The sequence below is a fragment of the Apis dorsata genome, unplaced genomic scaffold, assembly GCF_000469605.1.
Source record: "Apis dorsata unplaced genomic scaffold, Apis dorsata 1.3 scaffold_133, whole genome shotgun sequence".
NCBI classification, from domain to species: domain Eukaryota; kingdom Metazoa; phylum Arthropoda; class Insecta; order Hymenoptera; family Apidae; genus Apis; species Apis dorsata.
In genome coordinates, this window is record NW_006263426.1 from 1,464,733 (window position 1) to 1,480,248 (window position 15,516).

Sequence of the window (15,516 nt, forward strand, 5' to 3'; positions counted from 1 at the left end):
GCGCGAGAGATGGAAATTATCCCGCGAAATTAATTTTTAACGCGTATCCGGAATCTTTGAGTCTCATTTGAATTCCTGTTTCGAGGATTTGAACAGAGTGAACGAAATAATTTGATTATTTGGGATTATGGATATTTTATTTCCCTCATTTCTGATACTGTTAAAAATGTTTTGGATGGAAGATCAAATGATATAGATGGATATTAGATGAATGTTTTTTTATTGTGAAAATCGAGTAAAGATTATGGAATCATGATTAGAAAAGTGGAATCGAGAGAACTTAGTAGTGTAGAGATATTAAAGTCAAGAAGAACGAGTGGAATCAAGTAATCTTTATCAAACCAGTAAAATGAATCATTAATATTCACAGTGAGAATATGAACATTCTACTTCTTATGGAAGTAGAATGAAGTAATTACGGATAAGTAATATTAAATAATATTAAATAATGTATTACAATAAGGCTACGTAAAATTATTATAAAAATCAATAAAACAGTCAACAACTTTTGATTAATTTGAAAAGAAATATAATTGATTTACACGAAACTTAGAGTTCATATAATTGTTTACTATTGTCGGTACAAACCGTACAATTACCACATAATAAGGCCATTGCAATCTCGTTATACAAATTTTTCTATAACACAGATCAGTGTTCATACATATTCATTCTCTAAAATTTACTAAATCAACGCCAAATTTCTTTAACATATCTAATTAAAGAAATGTATATCAAGTTTGATCACCAAAACTAATTGCATTATGTATCAAACAAAAGAAAGAAAATTAAATGCACGATAAATTACACAAACTTACATATCAATAATTCATGTCCAAAACTTTTCTACCTAAATTATAAAATTGTATCATATTATTTAACTTCCACTTGAATCGTTAAGACCTACAAATAGGATGTTCAACAATATACTCGACGTAACCATCCCTCGTACACTTGACGATAGACAAGTTCTCGAGTGAACACGAAGCTGATGGCATTCCAGAGCTGCAAACAAGCCAGATTGAAAGGTTCGCGGAATTCGAACGGGCTTTGAATACTTAAGTGGCCAGCCACCAAGAGTCGGCCGTGTTTATTGGCAGCGAATCGATGTTTGCGCATCCGCTAAATGAAACCGTCGATGTCGTTCGTCGTCGTTTACCCAGCAAAAACAACACACCGCCGCCACCGCCGCTTCTCAATTCACGCTGCCTGAAATTTCCACGCTCATTTCTATTTGCCCTGCGCCATCGACCCCATCGCGACCCATCCCTGGACCGCGATCACCCGTCTTCGCGATCGATTTTTAAACAGCGCATCTAAATCGATCGAATCTAAAATTTTGAATTCAACATTCATAGGCGAAGAGGTACGAAAAATCTCGAGGATTAAAGAAATTTAGAGAGAATGTATGTAATTTTTTTCAAATCTTTCTGGTTTCGTGGTATTTCTATTCGAAAATTTTTCGTTGGACGCAGAAAAATTAAAATTAAAAGTAAAATTAAAAAATAAAAAAAGAAAAATGTTTCGAATAAATATTTTTATTTATAATTTTTTTTAATTAAATTTAAATTTTGCACGAAATCCCATTTCAATTTTTTTAATAATAAATAAATTTATTAGTAGAAAATCGAATCTCAACAATAATTGTAATAATTTAATATGAAAAGAATCGAAACTGTTTTCCATTCCACGGTTAAAGGAATTAATGGATCTTTCAACGTTATTATGGATTAAATTCCACGATATAGTTCATCCGCCGCTTTTTCCCTTTGTCTCACTCCTCTGCGGTTCAAGCGGCAGACATTCATACAACGTATTCAGTCGAACCTCAGACACGGGTACTATAGAAGTCAGAGACATTGTAGTACTTAAAATGTCTGCGATGTTTAGAAAGCAAAGATCCGCGAGTCGTATATATGAGTCGTATACACGGCTAAAGGACGGCAACGAGTTTTTGTGCGGATGTTCTCATTTGTGCTCTCGTACGAGTAAGAGTTTGAGTATCCTGAGGGCGGTCAGCGTGCCATGGCAGTTGGAGTTTAAAGTAAAGTTCAAGGGAGCATGGTATAACAAAGAAAGAATATAAAGGAGAAAAAGAATCTTGTGCGCGTGTATAGAAAACTTAAAGAAAGGAATTGATGTATATCTATTGCGATGATTCTGCATTTAATGGAAATAAATTTATGCGGCAAATAAATTAACACGATGTTAATTTATTCGTTGCGTGAAAATTGTTCTCTTTGATCATCTCTTTAAAATTTTAAAATTTTCAAAATTTTAAGAGAAATTTAGGAAGAATAAAAAAAATTTGAAAAGTAAAAATTTGAAGAAGAAAAATCGACAAATTTAAAAAGCTTGAGTGCATCATTGTTTCAAAATTCTGTATTTTGACACGATCGATCGAATCGTTGACACGATTAAATATCTTAAAATTGAACAACTTTGATTTTTAATAATTTCAAATTCACAGTTATACGAAAAAGGTTAACAACGATTCGAATCATCCAATTAATTTCTCTTATACCTATCGATAAATACTCTGAAATATTTGGTTTATCGAGCACACGATTCTCGATATTCGCGCGGAATACGTCATACTCGAAAGTCAAGGAACGCGAGGGTGAAGAAGAAGGGGACTGCGGAAGAACGTTTGACCTATATATGTACCCTTACGTTATTAAATTATATATCTAATATCGAGCTCGCGTATATTTCTTCCATCGACCGTACTTGAATCGAGATATCGGTACTCTCGACACGTAATCCATAAAAAGATCCCAACCGCGAAAAATCTTGATCAATTATGTTCAAACAAGAATTGTCGTTTATTCGAAAATTCAATGATATTTCCTGTAGAATTCAATTTTCGTAAATTTAATTTTCAATTTTGCCTCGATATTTTTCGAAATTTCAGCATTCTGTAAATTATTCTCTCTTTAAATGAACTCTCTTTTAAGCTTTCAAGCTTCAACAAATGTAATTGAAAAATAATTCTTTTTTAACGATAATGAGAAATGGATAAGCGTGATAGAATTGTTCTTATATGAAGTAAAAATTAATAAGTGTTCGTACAAAAACAGAGAGTGTGAAAGAAGATGGAAATTCAATCCAAGATTTCCAATACGAAACGAAAACACATGAAACCATTCGATCCATTTGAGAAATCTTACGTGTTTTGATTTAACATGATAATAATAAGACACAGAGCCGAGTGCTTGGCAAGTCCGAGGAGTGACGAAAAGCAAATTTTCTAGCTCACTGGCCTATAATGATTTTCTCATCGTGGATACGATGAAGGAGGAGAGTTCGTACATTGTTAGAAAACTCTTCTGGATGAATAGGCTTGCGAGTTTATACCGGACTATAATCGGCTTTTCTAAAATTCCCTCCACCCCGAAGAAAAAATATTAATTAACCACAATAATTACTAACAAATCTTTTCCATTCCATTGTCCACTTATCGACTATCAACCAAGTTTAATTTCTGTCATTCATGTTAAAGAAAATTAAAATCAATACAATAAGAATTTCTCGAATTACAACTCCAATCATTATCACCATTTTCATTTCACCATTTTCAATACAATTACAATAAATCCTAAAAACATTGTTACGTTATCGTAACTCTGGTATGGATTAAAAGATAAAAAATAAATCGATCATAAGAAGTGACGAAGAATTATATAACAAAAGAAATTAATCAAAAAAAGGAAAATAATTAAGAATTAATTATTTTCATATAAATTATTTTCGTTGCTTCGAAAATATTTCCCACTTTTTGCGAAGAGAGAAGATATACAGATGAACTGAAATTCGAACGATTAAAAAGAATTCAATAAGAGAATATTGAACTTATTCCTCGTTAAAAACAAAATTCCTTTTCCACATTATCGTATCATGAACGATAATTCTCACTATCCTTCTCGAAAACGTGAAAAGATCCAACAAAAACCAAGCATGGAAAGAAAAACTCACGGAGGAATCTCTGCAAAATTGAATCGCGCCACCTCTACTATTTAATGTACAATTATTACCTCGCCACGTTACAAGAATCGCGAAGGCGGTTTGCGGTAGTTACAGTGGAACCACCTGTACCGCTCGCGGAAACCTATGCATATAAATCTATTATTACGAGAACGCCCCGCAGAGGATACGGGTCCTCGTGCGAGGGAGACACGGCAGGAGGGAGGAAGATAGACTGGTAGAACACCTGGAACGAGGTCAAGCCTCTAACACCCCGAGAGCTCCTTGTTCCTTCACGAGACACGAGACGGCTGTCGCAGATGCGCACATCCGAAAATCGGGGAGTAAAACGTCTCTCTCTCTTTCTCTCTTTCCCTCTTTGCCAGCATACGGGAGACATGTGGAGCGGAGGAGCCCGTCTTCCTCTTCGACCTCGACGGGGTTGAAATATCGGGGAAGTTTCGTAGTATCGCGTAGTCGACCGTGACGGGTCCAACCCCGAAGGAAAGAGCGGACCAAAACGGGGTACAAAGGTGCGCCTCTTCTAATTATCTTGAGCCGAAAGAGCCGTGGAGTTGGCCCAATGGCCGGCGTAATTAACGTTGGATCATATCACGGGGTAAATTTACACGCGTGCTCGAAAATTTCTACAACGACGCGGTTGTTGTGCACTCCTTTGACTCCATTTACGAGACTTTCCATGACTTGAATGTTCAGTTTCATTTTTGTTTATCAAATGCAAAAATGGGAATTTAATGGACCATTACGAGTGTGCTCTTATTTAGCTTTAGTATGAGTAAAGTTAAAAAATACGGTAACAAATCAATTGTATATGCTGTAACGATGATGGACTCTAATATTCAGTCCTGTTGGATTGTTAAAATGAGTCTATCAGTTTTCATGACTTGAATGTTCAGTTTCATTCTTTTTTATTACAAACGATATGAAAATTCATTATCTTATGATGAATTTAATGATTGTATCGTGTAACTCCGGTATGGATAAAGTTAAAAGATAAGATAAATCGATCACGAGAAGTGACGAAGGATTATGTAACAAAAGAAATTAATTAAAAAAAGGAAGGTAATTAAGAATTATTATATAATTAAGATTATTTCCATATAAATTATTTTCGTTACTTCGAGAATATTTTCCACTTTTTTAGGGGGGAAGAAAATATACAGAATTTGATGAACTGAAATTCGAACGATTAAAAAGAATTTAATAGCAGGATATTGAACTTATTTCTCGTTAAAAAAATTCTGATCGAAAATTAGATGAAGTGGAATGAAATTAAACGAAATAATCGAATAATTTTCATATAAACCTGAAAATAAAATGGTGTATGAAATAAAAAAAAAACAAACAAACAAAAAAAATAATTCGCACGGCTATTATCGAACGACATCCTATCCCGCTTTTCCCGAAGCAAAATCGAATTATCCTCCGCGAAAATCCCCAATGTCGAGCTTCACGAGCTCGATCGTTGTTTATTTAAAATTTGGTCCCGCCTGAAAATATACGAGCCACCCATCCATTGAACATCGTTTCAAAATCGCGGTCGACCATCCCCAACCTACCCTCTCGCCTATTTACATTTGGAAAATCAAATTCGCGTTTCATGGAAATTTAATCATTCGATACTCTGGATTACTACGAGCAACAATACAAGCGTATCCGCGCTAAAAGGATAGCTGAATGGTGATTTTATCAAACGTGGATTGATGCTCGTTTTGGGTATGTTACAAAAGACACTTTTTTTTTTCAAAAATAAATTTTCTTTGCATCCATTTAATATAATTTTTCCACGTTTATCAAAATTTATGTCCTAGAGTATTTATATATTCTTGGATTAATTAATGCTAAACGAATTGAAAAAAAAATATTGCATGAAATTCAATATTTCAAAAACAATTTTATATTTCATTTTGTTCTTAATATTCTTATTGATGTTTCAAAGATGTTTTTTTTTTTGGTGTAACAGGAAAATTTCATCAATACGCGTAATAAAATATAAAGCAATGGAAAAATTTCAAGAAAAAATTTCATGATATTAGAAGTTTGTAGTTCGATGAAAACTTTATAACTCGTAATTGTATGTGAAATTTTCTTGATTGATGAGAGATATTCACGTGGAAAATTCAAGTTTGAACGTGATTCCTTAATATATTTAGTGGCCTGTAAATTATCGGTGATCCATAACACCTATCAAAACTCTAATAAACGAACAAAATTGTGTTCATTTCTTTAAAAAAATCGTGTATAAAAAGCTGATATTATTAATGAATAAATATTACAATATTTAATTCGATCAATATTAAGAGTATCAAAACATGCAGTAATTTTGTTTCAAAAACATTATTTTTGTTTCTAAATAACAAAATCACGATTCAAATCCATTGCCGATGAACCTTAATCCGGGGTCTACATGTCTTTCGCCAAGGCTTATAGCACTCTTATTGCTTCTTTATATTAAATATGATACAATCTTTACTCTGTACTACTCTTTTCGACAAATTGATACATTTTGATATTTACTGCAATTTATATTGTATCAACTATAACTTCAAGAAAAAAAACGTAGTATGCTTTTTTCGAAGAATATTTAACCAAAAGTATACACAGGCGATTTTTGCTACATCGTCTCAAACCTCTCTCTCTTTCCCATTGAGGCGCATCCAACCCTCGTTACGTCACCACGCCAATAATTTTGATCGTCAAACGAGCTCGCCAGGGTAAGTGGTTTTTTCTTGATAAGGAGGCACATCGCGATTCGTTCGTTTCAACCGGCCGTAGCCCGAGGCCAGAGCGGATAAAAATTCATAGGCAACCTCCTCTCCTCGAGATGTTATCGTCACCTTCCTCGCCTTGGTCGGGCGAAGGAAAACGAAGAATGCCAGCCACTCGGGAAGGAGGAACCATCGTCAACGACGTCGTTCACAGAACGGTATGAGAAATATACAGTGGCTGTGTATATATATTTTAAAGGCCTTCGGAAAATATTTCGAAAAATGGAGCTTTATAGTTGAGCAAAGTTTAGCAAAGTCGTAGTTATATGGGACGTTGAGTTGGATTTTCAAAGTGAATTGAAGAAAAGAAATGAGATTTTTTTCGAATTATCTCCTTGATTCTTATTTGACATTTAATTTTTTTTATAGAAAGATCGTATAAAATTAATTAGAAATTAAAATTTTGAACACTAATCTTTATAGTATTCATGCTTTTGTATCTATAAGTTTGAAAGAGCAAAATGAACTGTATAATAATTTATAAATAAATATTTGCATTTGTTATTAATTCCTTAACGAAAAGTGAATAAATTAAAGAGATTAGGATGTTGGCTATTATTTCGTTTTATAAATAAAATGATTGAAAATATTGCACTATTCTTAAAGAGATGGCTAAATAAAAATAAAGATAAAGAGAGATGTATACATATATTTTACTTTCACGGGAAAAGTAATGAAAGTCGTGAAAAAGTAAAAAAGTGTGCAATCAGAGTTAAAACGTTGAAAAGTGAGAATCGAGAAATTAACGAGTTGGAAACAGAGAGTCGAAGAGAGTGTTTAAATCATGTCCTTCTCCATTTCTTTTTCCCATTTTAGTATTTCAACTTTCTAGATGTTCTGTATAATATGAACATTTTATCTTACATTTTGATTAAATGCTTCCATTTAAATTTAACATAATAAAATTTTAATTTTTATCAATATAATTATAAATAAATTCACTTGTAATAATATCAATTTTCTCGTATATGGTTTTGATCAAAATCAAAAATAGTTCAAAAAATTAGTTCAGAAAATAGCAAGACACATCGACTTTCTCTTTAAAATTTATGTACACGAACGAACAGTTTTCATTCGTAATATAATTATCATTATCATTGATATCAATATTATGATTAAAATGTTTATGATTCATTGACGATAAATTACAATCAGATAATAATAAAAACATATAAAATATTTATGCATTATCGATAGAATAATGAATATAATATTTAAATTTATGATTGTACAGTTACATAAAATTTAATCCGTTTATCATTCATTGAATGATAAAAATATCATTAATTGATTAATTATAAATTCCTCTATTTTTCTCACTAATCAAAATAATTACCGCGAAAAAGGTACGCGGAACCGATGCATATGGATATCGGAAATGTAGATTCCCAAGAAGAGCTAGTTCTAGCGCGTTATCCGACTAGAGATTAATTCGGCTAACTCTTTTGCCCGACAATTATTCCGCGCAAAAGATCGCTTGTAATTTGCATCATTGCGACGCGATTCAAATTCTTTGATCCAGATGAACCTCTCAGATGTAGAATGGACAAATAGAAAATTTTTTTTGGATACGCGAAAAACGAAAAAAGAGGGAGGGAGAGGGACATCTATCGAATGCTTTGCGAGAATTTTTAAGAAGGATTCACTTTTAGATGAAAAAATTCATACAATCTTTCTAATTTTTCAAAATCAAAATTTTTGAGTGAAAAAATAATTACTCAGATATCGATGTATCATTTCAAAACGATTCTTTGAAGTCTGTTTTTTGAATCTTTAAATCCTTTTTTTTTTTTTAAATGTAGAATCTAAAATATAGAATGTAGAATGTAGAATCTATATTTAATAGAATCTAGAATATAGAATGTAGAATGTAGAATCTATATTTATCGATGAGAAAATACACGCATAGAGATCGAATTTGGCGCCAACAACTATTCGAAAATCGAACATCATTGTTTTGAGGATGTTTATAATGTTTAGGGGATTTTTTTTATTATTTTCAATAAAAATATAATATATATCTTTCTCCTTTGCTTAATAGATTTTACAAATTTTATTTTTGTAAATGTTGTTTTTAATAAAATTCAATTTCCAATATCATCATCCGAAAAATTAAGTCTAAATTAACTTCTTTTGAGGATGAATAAAAGAAAATTCTAAATTTCTTAAGTCCTCTTATTATAAACTTCAAATTACAATAACTGGAACAACTAATAATTATATTTGAATTATATTTGAAATAAATTTTTTACATGATAAAATTCCTTAAATCATAAATTTAAAATCAACTATTTATTCATTTATAAATAATATATTTTTCCATTCATAAAATATCAATCGGTAAAATGTCGAGACGTGATCTGTCTTTATTTCAGAGACAATCTTCGTTCGTATTGTTGAAGCAATGACGTTGTTTCGTTGGCTGAAAGATCTATGAGGGATTGTCAAAGGGCAGGAGATTGAAATGTCCCGCAAACGAAACTTCGATCTTTGTGAATCTCTGGGTGTCTTTGTCCCAGTGTGAAAGTGTGCACACTGGACTTGTGAAATCGCCTCCAATTGTTCTTTGACTATATACTATAACGTGAAGGTTATTGGGCTCTTCCAAATCCCAGATGCAGTTCGATTGGATTTAACCGATCGAGTGTGATGTTATGTACGATATCATTATTTCACGTTTAAAAATAAGGAGGAATTGAATGGCTGTGGAAACTATTATGAGATTTTAAATAGCGATTTCAAAAGTACGAGACGTTGCAATGTTTTGAAGGGAAAATTTTCTTATCATGCGATTATTGTGACTTTGAAATTCAATTTTTGGAGAATATAATAGTGTGAGTATTTTAGTTCCTAATTAGTTCAATCGATTTAAGTTCAAATTAAATTTAAATATTTATAATAATTATATATCTAATATAAAATATATATAATAGCGTTGTACACGTACGTATATACATATACCAGCTCGTTCATAACAAGAATCATTATCAATAATACATTTTGCAGCAATGTGATACATATAAAAATATTGTATAATATATAAAAATGTTGTGCATTATATTATTTTTTTTTTTTTTTTTATTAGTTTTGTTACTTTCGTTTCTACTAATTTTTTGACATTGACCCTGTTAAATTATTCTTATGTCGCTTTTTTTTTTAGAATTAATACCGTGGTTCCGTATTTTTTATTAAACTACATTTCTTCTTAGAGAGAAGAATTTAACTTCTAGGTTTCTTCAAAATTCAGATAAATAAAAACAAGCAGAAAGTTTTCAGAATCTCTTCTGCTTCTTTAATCCTTTGAGATTATTGACTTTTAAAATTATGTTACATATACGCACAAATAAAAAAATGAATATGAATCTGCTTCGTATTTCTTACACATTCATTGCTCTTCCCTTTCAAGAGATATAAAACAAAGATTCAGAATTCAGTTCCGTTCTGTATTTTGACCGTTAAATAAAAACGAGCAAAAATAAAATCTACAATTATCTTCCATTTTTGCTGTTCTGCTCAAAATCAACTTTTTTTTATTGATCCAATTAACTATCGAATAAAAAAGATCATATTTCTATACAATTTTCCTTTTTTCTTACGATTTTATTACGGAAAATAATTTTTCTAATATTGATATAAAATTTCCCAATTCTTTGCTTCTCTCAATAATAATATAAGATATAGTTGATTCAGCAAGATAAACGTTTTGCACAAAAACAACGCATTCTTCTCAAATCATGCAATCATCCAATTCCACCAAATTTAAAATTTGGTTAAGAAACCTCTAAAAATATTTTGAATGATTATGAATGATTTTTCCTTCAATATTTATCTTGTACAAGAATTCTAGAAGTATTTGATATGATATCAAAATAGACGAATTGCTTTTCTCAAAGATACGCAATAAAATATTCAAATCCACGAAATGTTCGAAGAGAACATTAAAAAGAGGAGATTTGTTATCCATGTTGTAGAAGAATTTCCATCGAATTCATACAAATATTTTAACAATGATGCAACTGTCATTTTTAATGCTTTAGTTGAAATCAATTAACAGTGTAATAATAGATGATCCATTCAATATATTTACTTCTGTATCGATTGATCGTGGAATATGCTCTATTATATGTAAATCCATTTTTCTCAAGGCAACGAATTTCGCCTCGTTTACCGTTTTCCAAGATACTAAATACGAAATTCCTTGTTTTATGTTTATTTAAAATTTAAAAACTCTTTAATAGGATATTGTCTGTTTCGATATTAATTTTTTTTTTTTTGCATCCTCGTAATGATTTCTTTTTCAATACTTATTTTATATTTGTTACATTATATTTTCTCAAGAATTTTTATATGATTCATATATGGCAAGCACAATTCAAATTCTGGTATGATATTGATTCTATTTTGTTGCTTAACCAAATGAATCACTATGTCTTTCAATTGTTGTTTGTCACAAATCACAAATAAAGTTACATATATAAGTGGCATATAGGAAAATAAGGTAAAAATTCTATATATATTTTGTATTTATTTATTTATTTATTTATTTATTTTACGATTATTTTACAATATTCCAGTATTGTATAGTCATTAAATAAAAATAAGCAAAAAATTGCAATCGTATTTTGCTTGATTTTCTTTTTTTACAATTAATTACAGTTAATATTAATTTCTTCAATGTTAACCATAATTTATTCTTCTCTCAAAATTCGAAAAATTTTTAGTTTACCAAATATCTATTTTTTTTCGATAGTCATTATATATGAAAAATTATCTTAAATTTGTTCAAAATTCAGATAAATAGAAACAGTGGTTATCAGAATCTCTTCTGTCACGATTTCTTCAAGATTATTATCTCTTTTAAAAACTATATACATATAAGACACGAATACACATAAATATATATATTTTGTATTCCTTTCGCATTCATTGCTGCTCCCCTCAAAAGTCGATATATTGTCGACTTGTATAAGTTGATAAATTTGATAACAAGGATTAATTGTTTCATTAGTGTCATTAATCATTTTTTTTTATAATTTTTTTTGTTACGACATTGACTTGTTTGACGTTGGTTACAATTTTTTTTCTTCTGTTTTCTTCAATAATCGTATAAGATATAATTGATTGAGCATATATGAATGTATATATGCCTCATACGATTATTTCACGCTTTATCAAATCATGCAATCATGTTCTATTCTAAAAATCCTCTAATAGAAATATTAATGATATCATTGTCATTTTTTCTTGTACTAAATGATTCTTTCTTCAATATCTATTTTGTATGTATTACATTGTTGTTGTTTTTTTTCAATAATCAATAGATAATTTCACTTTCTATTGCTCATTAAATTTTACATTTTGCTTTTCATTTTTCAGAAATCGTATCATTCAATTTTCAAACAAACAAGTGATTTCTTTTGCCCAAAAAAGATCCTTGTGGAAACTTTTTAGACTTCCTTTGTCCAAATGTAATAAATTCTTAAAAAAAAAAAAAATTACACACATGAATAGGAAATTGGAAAAGATTCTACAAGGATCTTTCTTCGACCATTTCGAAGATTTTTCTTTTATTTATTGCGTACTTGTTTTGCATTATTCTGCAAAAATCGATGATTAAAACTTGATAATTGAAGAATTCTAGATTATGTTATAATATGTTTTATACTTATATGTCTTATACTTAAGATACTATGTTTTATACTTAAGATAACTGGATAATTTCTTTCCCATTTCACATTTTTATTGCTTATTAGAATTGTATGATTGAAAGATTATTTTTTTCAATTCTATGAAAAAAACGAGCAGATATTCCATTTACATTCTGCATCATTTTTTTTTTTTTGCGATTAATTCTGTCACGATGTTAGTTTTTTCAACATTGCCCATTAAATTCCCTCCGCAATTTTCTTTTTTTCAAGATCATATATAATTGATCTAATAGATCTTTTATTATTTTTTTTTTTTAAACATTAGTCCTGTTCAACATCGGCCATTAAATTTTATATGCCTTTCTGTTTTTTTCTCTTATTTTTTGCGATTAATTGTTTTATGATAATGAAAAGAATTTTTCATTAGCCATAATTTTTTTTTACTTTTTTTCATCTATTAAAAGATCGTCCTCTTTTATTTTATTAATTTTTTTTTTAACGATTAGTTCTGTTAAATCACTAATTTCTAACATCAAATAAAAATAGGTTAAATAAAAATTATATAAAATTTTCCTTCTCTTTTGTTTTTATTAATTTTATTATAATTATTTTATGATTTCTTATTGGCTTTTATTTTTATAAATTTTTATCAGCAATCTCATGTAATTTAATTCATTTTATTGATTTTTTTTGCGATTAATTTTGTTATGTTATTAATTCCGCACATTAAATAAAAAAAAAGACAGAGATTGTAACTGTGTCTTGCACGATTTCATTTTTTTCTTTTTATTAGTTTTTTATTCCTTCATCGACCACAAAATTTCTTTCACAACTTTCTCTGTTTTTTCAAAAATTATACGTGACTCAAATCTGACATTCCTTCAGTAAACCAATAATAACTGACTTCGACAATCGAAGCTCCGAAGCTTTCTTCACTATTTTAAATTTAATAGAAATTTTATGATTATCAGTATCAGAAATTTTGATACAAAAATATACGTACGCATGATCTAATCAACATTCTATGAATATCCATTTAAACAATATTAATTTCAATATCGTTGAAAAACCTCTGTTAATACTTCATTAAATGCGACAGTTTTTGATATTAGTATTTCGTACACTTTTTTTCTGCGAACAATGATTCTTCAATAAGTATCTTATCTAATATCTTAACATTAATAAAATTCTAATATTAATAAAGATTAATTCAAAGATTGATTAAAATCTTGACAATAATTTTTTTTAAACAAAATTTAAATGAACAATAGGATTGTTGCATCTTTTTCCTTTTTTTTTCTTTTTCTTTTTTTGATGAAAAAAAAAGTTGGAAGATACAGGCCGAATCGAAACAATCGATCGAAGATCGATCCATTTATTTTATAAAAATTTTTTAATCATCATCAATCATCTTCACAAAATAGAATTAATAAAAAAAAATTAAACAACAATATGTTTAATATTAATATTAATATTAAAACAGATTTTTTCATTTCTTAACGTCAATCGTAATAAATATAATTCTGTATAATAATAATTATACAGAATTGTTCAATTTTAATTATATAAATAATTCTTAGATAAAGTAAGAATAATAAATGAGCGGGAATTGTATTTTACTCGTTGTACTTGTACTTGAAAAATCATAAAATACATAAAAATCGTAAAAATTGACCAATGTACAAACCATAAATTTTCAATATTCAAATATGATATTCAATTATGATATTTAAATACGAATAAAATATTGAAATATATTCATACAAAGTGTATTCTTACCGAAAACGCTTTCAGGAACACCAGACACTGTATGATGCCCTCCATCGTGTCCCCCGTTAAGCAAAACGTGCCAGTCAGGTGACGACCCTTACGTCCGATCACAGAGCAGAGGTTGGCCTGGACGAAGGCGTTCTGTGACCGCGTGGCTGCCGTCAGGGCTGGCTGGTGCGATCCGGAGCTTATCAACCGCTCCAGCGAGTCCATCTCTCCTCTTCGTGATCCTGTATATCGTGTCCCTCTGTTCAAGACCCAATGTTCAAGTGTCAACGAGCTACTCTCAGCCTCAAACTTCAGGTCTTCAATGAGAAGACGCTATATCCAATGATTGTTCTTCTCTTAACATGTAACTAGTACACTCAAAACTGTATATATATAACGTCGATACAGTTTGATATGACAACTCGAATGTAAGGGAATCGATCTGCCATTCTCTGGGAAAAAGAGATAGATACGTGAATGCCAGACAACTCGATCGAGCCGTTCTGTCATTCTTCGGGAAAAGTAATTGTTGCGCGAATGTCAAACAACTCGAGTACAACTCGAGTCGTTCTGCCATTCTCCGGATGGAAAAGTGGATGGACAATCAATACGAACGTCAAGTACAATTGAACTGTTCTTTCTTTTGTCTGGGAAAAGTAGCAATACGTCAAACAACTGAAGTATTAATCGAATCGGTGTTTCATTGTCTGGGATAAATGGCGATACGTCAATGTCATACAACCGAATTATTATTTCATTGTCTAGGAAATATACGTCAAATAACTCAGTTTACTTAACTTCAGTTTTATTAAAAACTGAATTATTATTTCATTGTTTAGGAAAATTAGCAAAATGTTCAATATAATTGAATTGTTTAGGAAAATTAGCAAAATGTTCAATACAATTGAATTGTTTAGGAAAATTAGCAAAATGTTCAATAAAATTGAATTGTTTAGGAAAATTAGCAAAATGTTCAATACAATTCTTTTATTGTCTAGAAAAATAGTTTTACGTTGAACGAATTGAAATATCGTTGGGAAATATTGTTTGAGAAAAAATGGTAAAGGCGTCATATATAATTGAATATTGTTGGGAAATGTCGTCTAAGAAAAATGGCAAATGCGTCAAACAAAACAACACGAACACAATTGAATTGTTATTTTTAATCGTCCAGGAAAAATAGGAGGACGTTGTAATAATTGAATTGTTGTTTTATTGTCTTGGAAAAGAAAGATGCCGATGTCAATACAACTTGAATACAATCGTTGTTTCGTTGTCTGGGAAAGGTAGCTCTACGTCGAACAATTACGATTGGAATAATACAACTGAATTTGTTGTTTTATTATCTGGGGGGGGGG

General features: G+C 30.1%; 1 protein-coding gene across 1 annotated transcript in view; it reads right to left on the reverse strand.

Annotated features, from left to right (window-relative positions):
- The window catches only part of LOC102677882 (neurobeachin), a 240,681-nt gene extending 225,698 nt beyond the window's left edge, over positions 1-14,983 (reverse strand). The window contains exon 1 of the mRNA XM_031509250.1: positions 14,180-14,983. Coding sequence (XP_031365110.1) covers positions 14,180-14,383 — 204 coding nt within the window. The 5' untranslated portion in view covers positions 14,384-14,983. The remainder of the gene's footprint in view (positions 1-14,179) is intronic.
- Between the last annotated feature and the right edge of the window lie 533 nt (positions 14,984-15,516).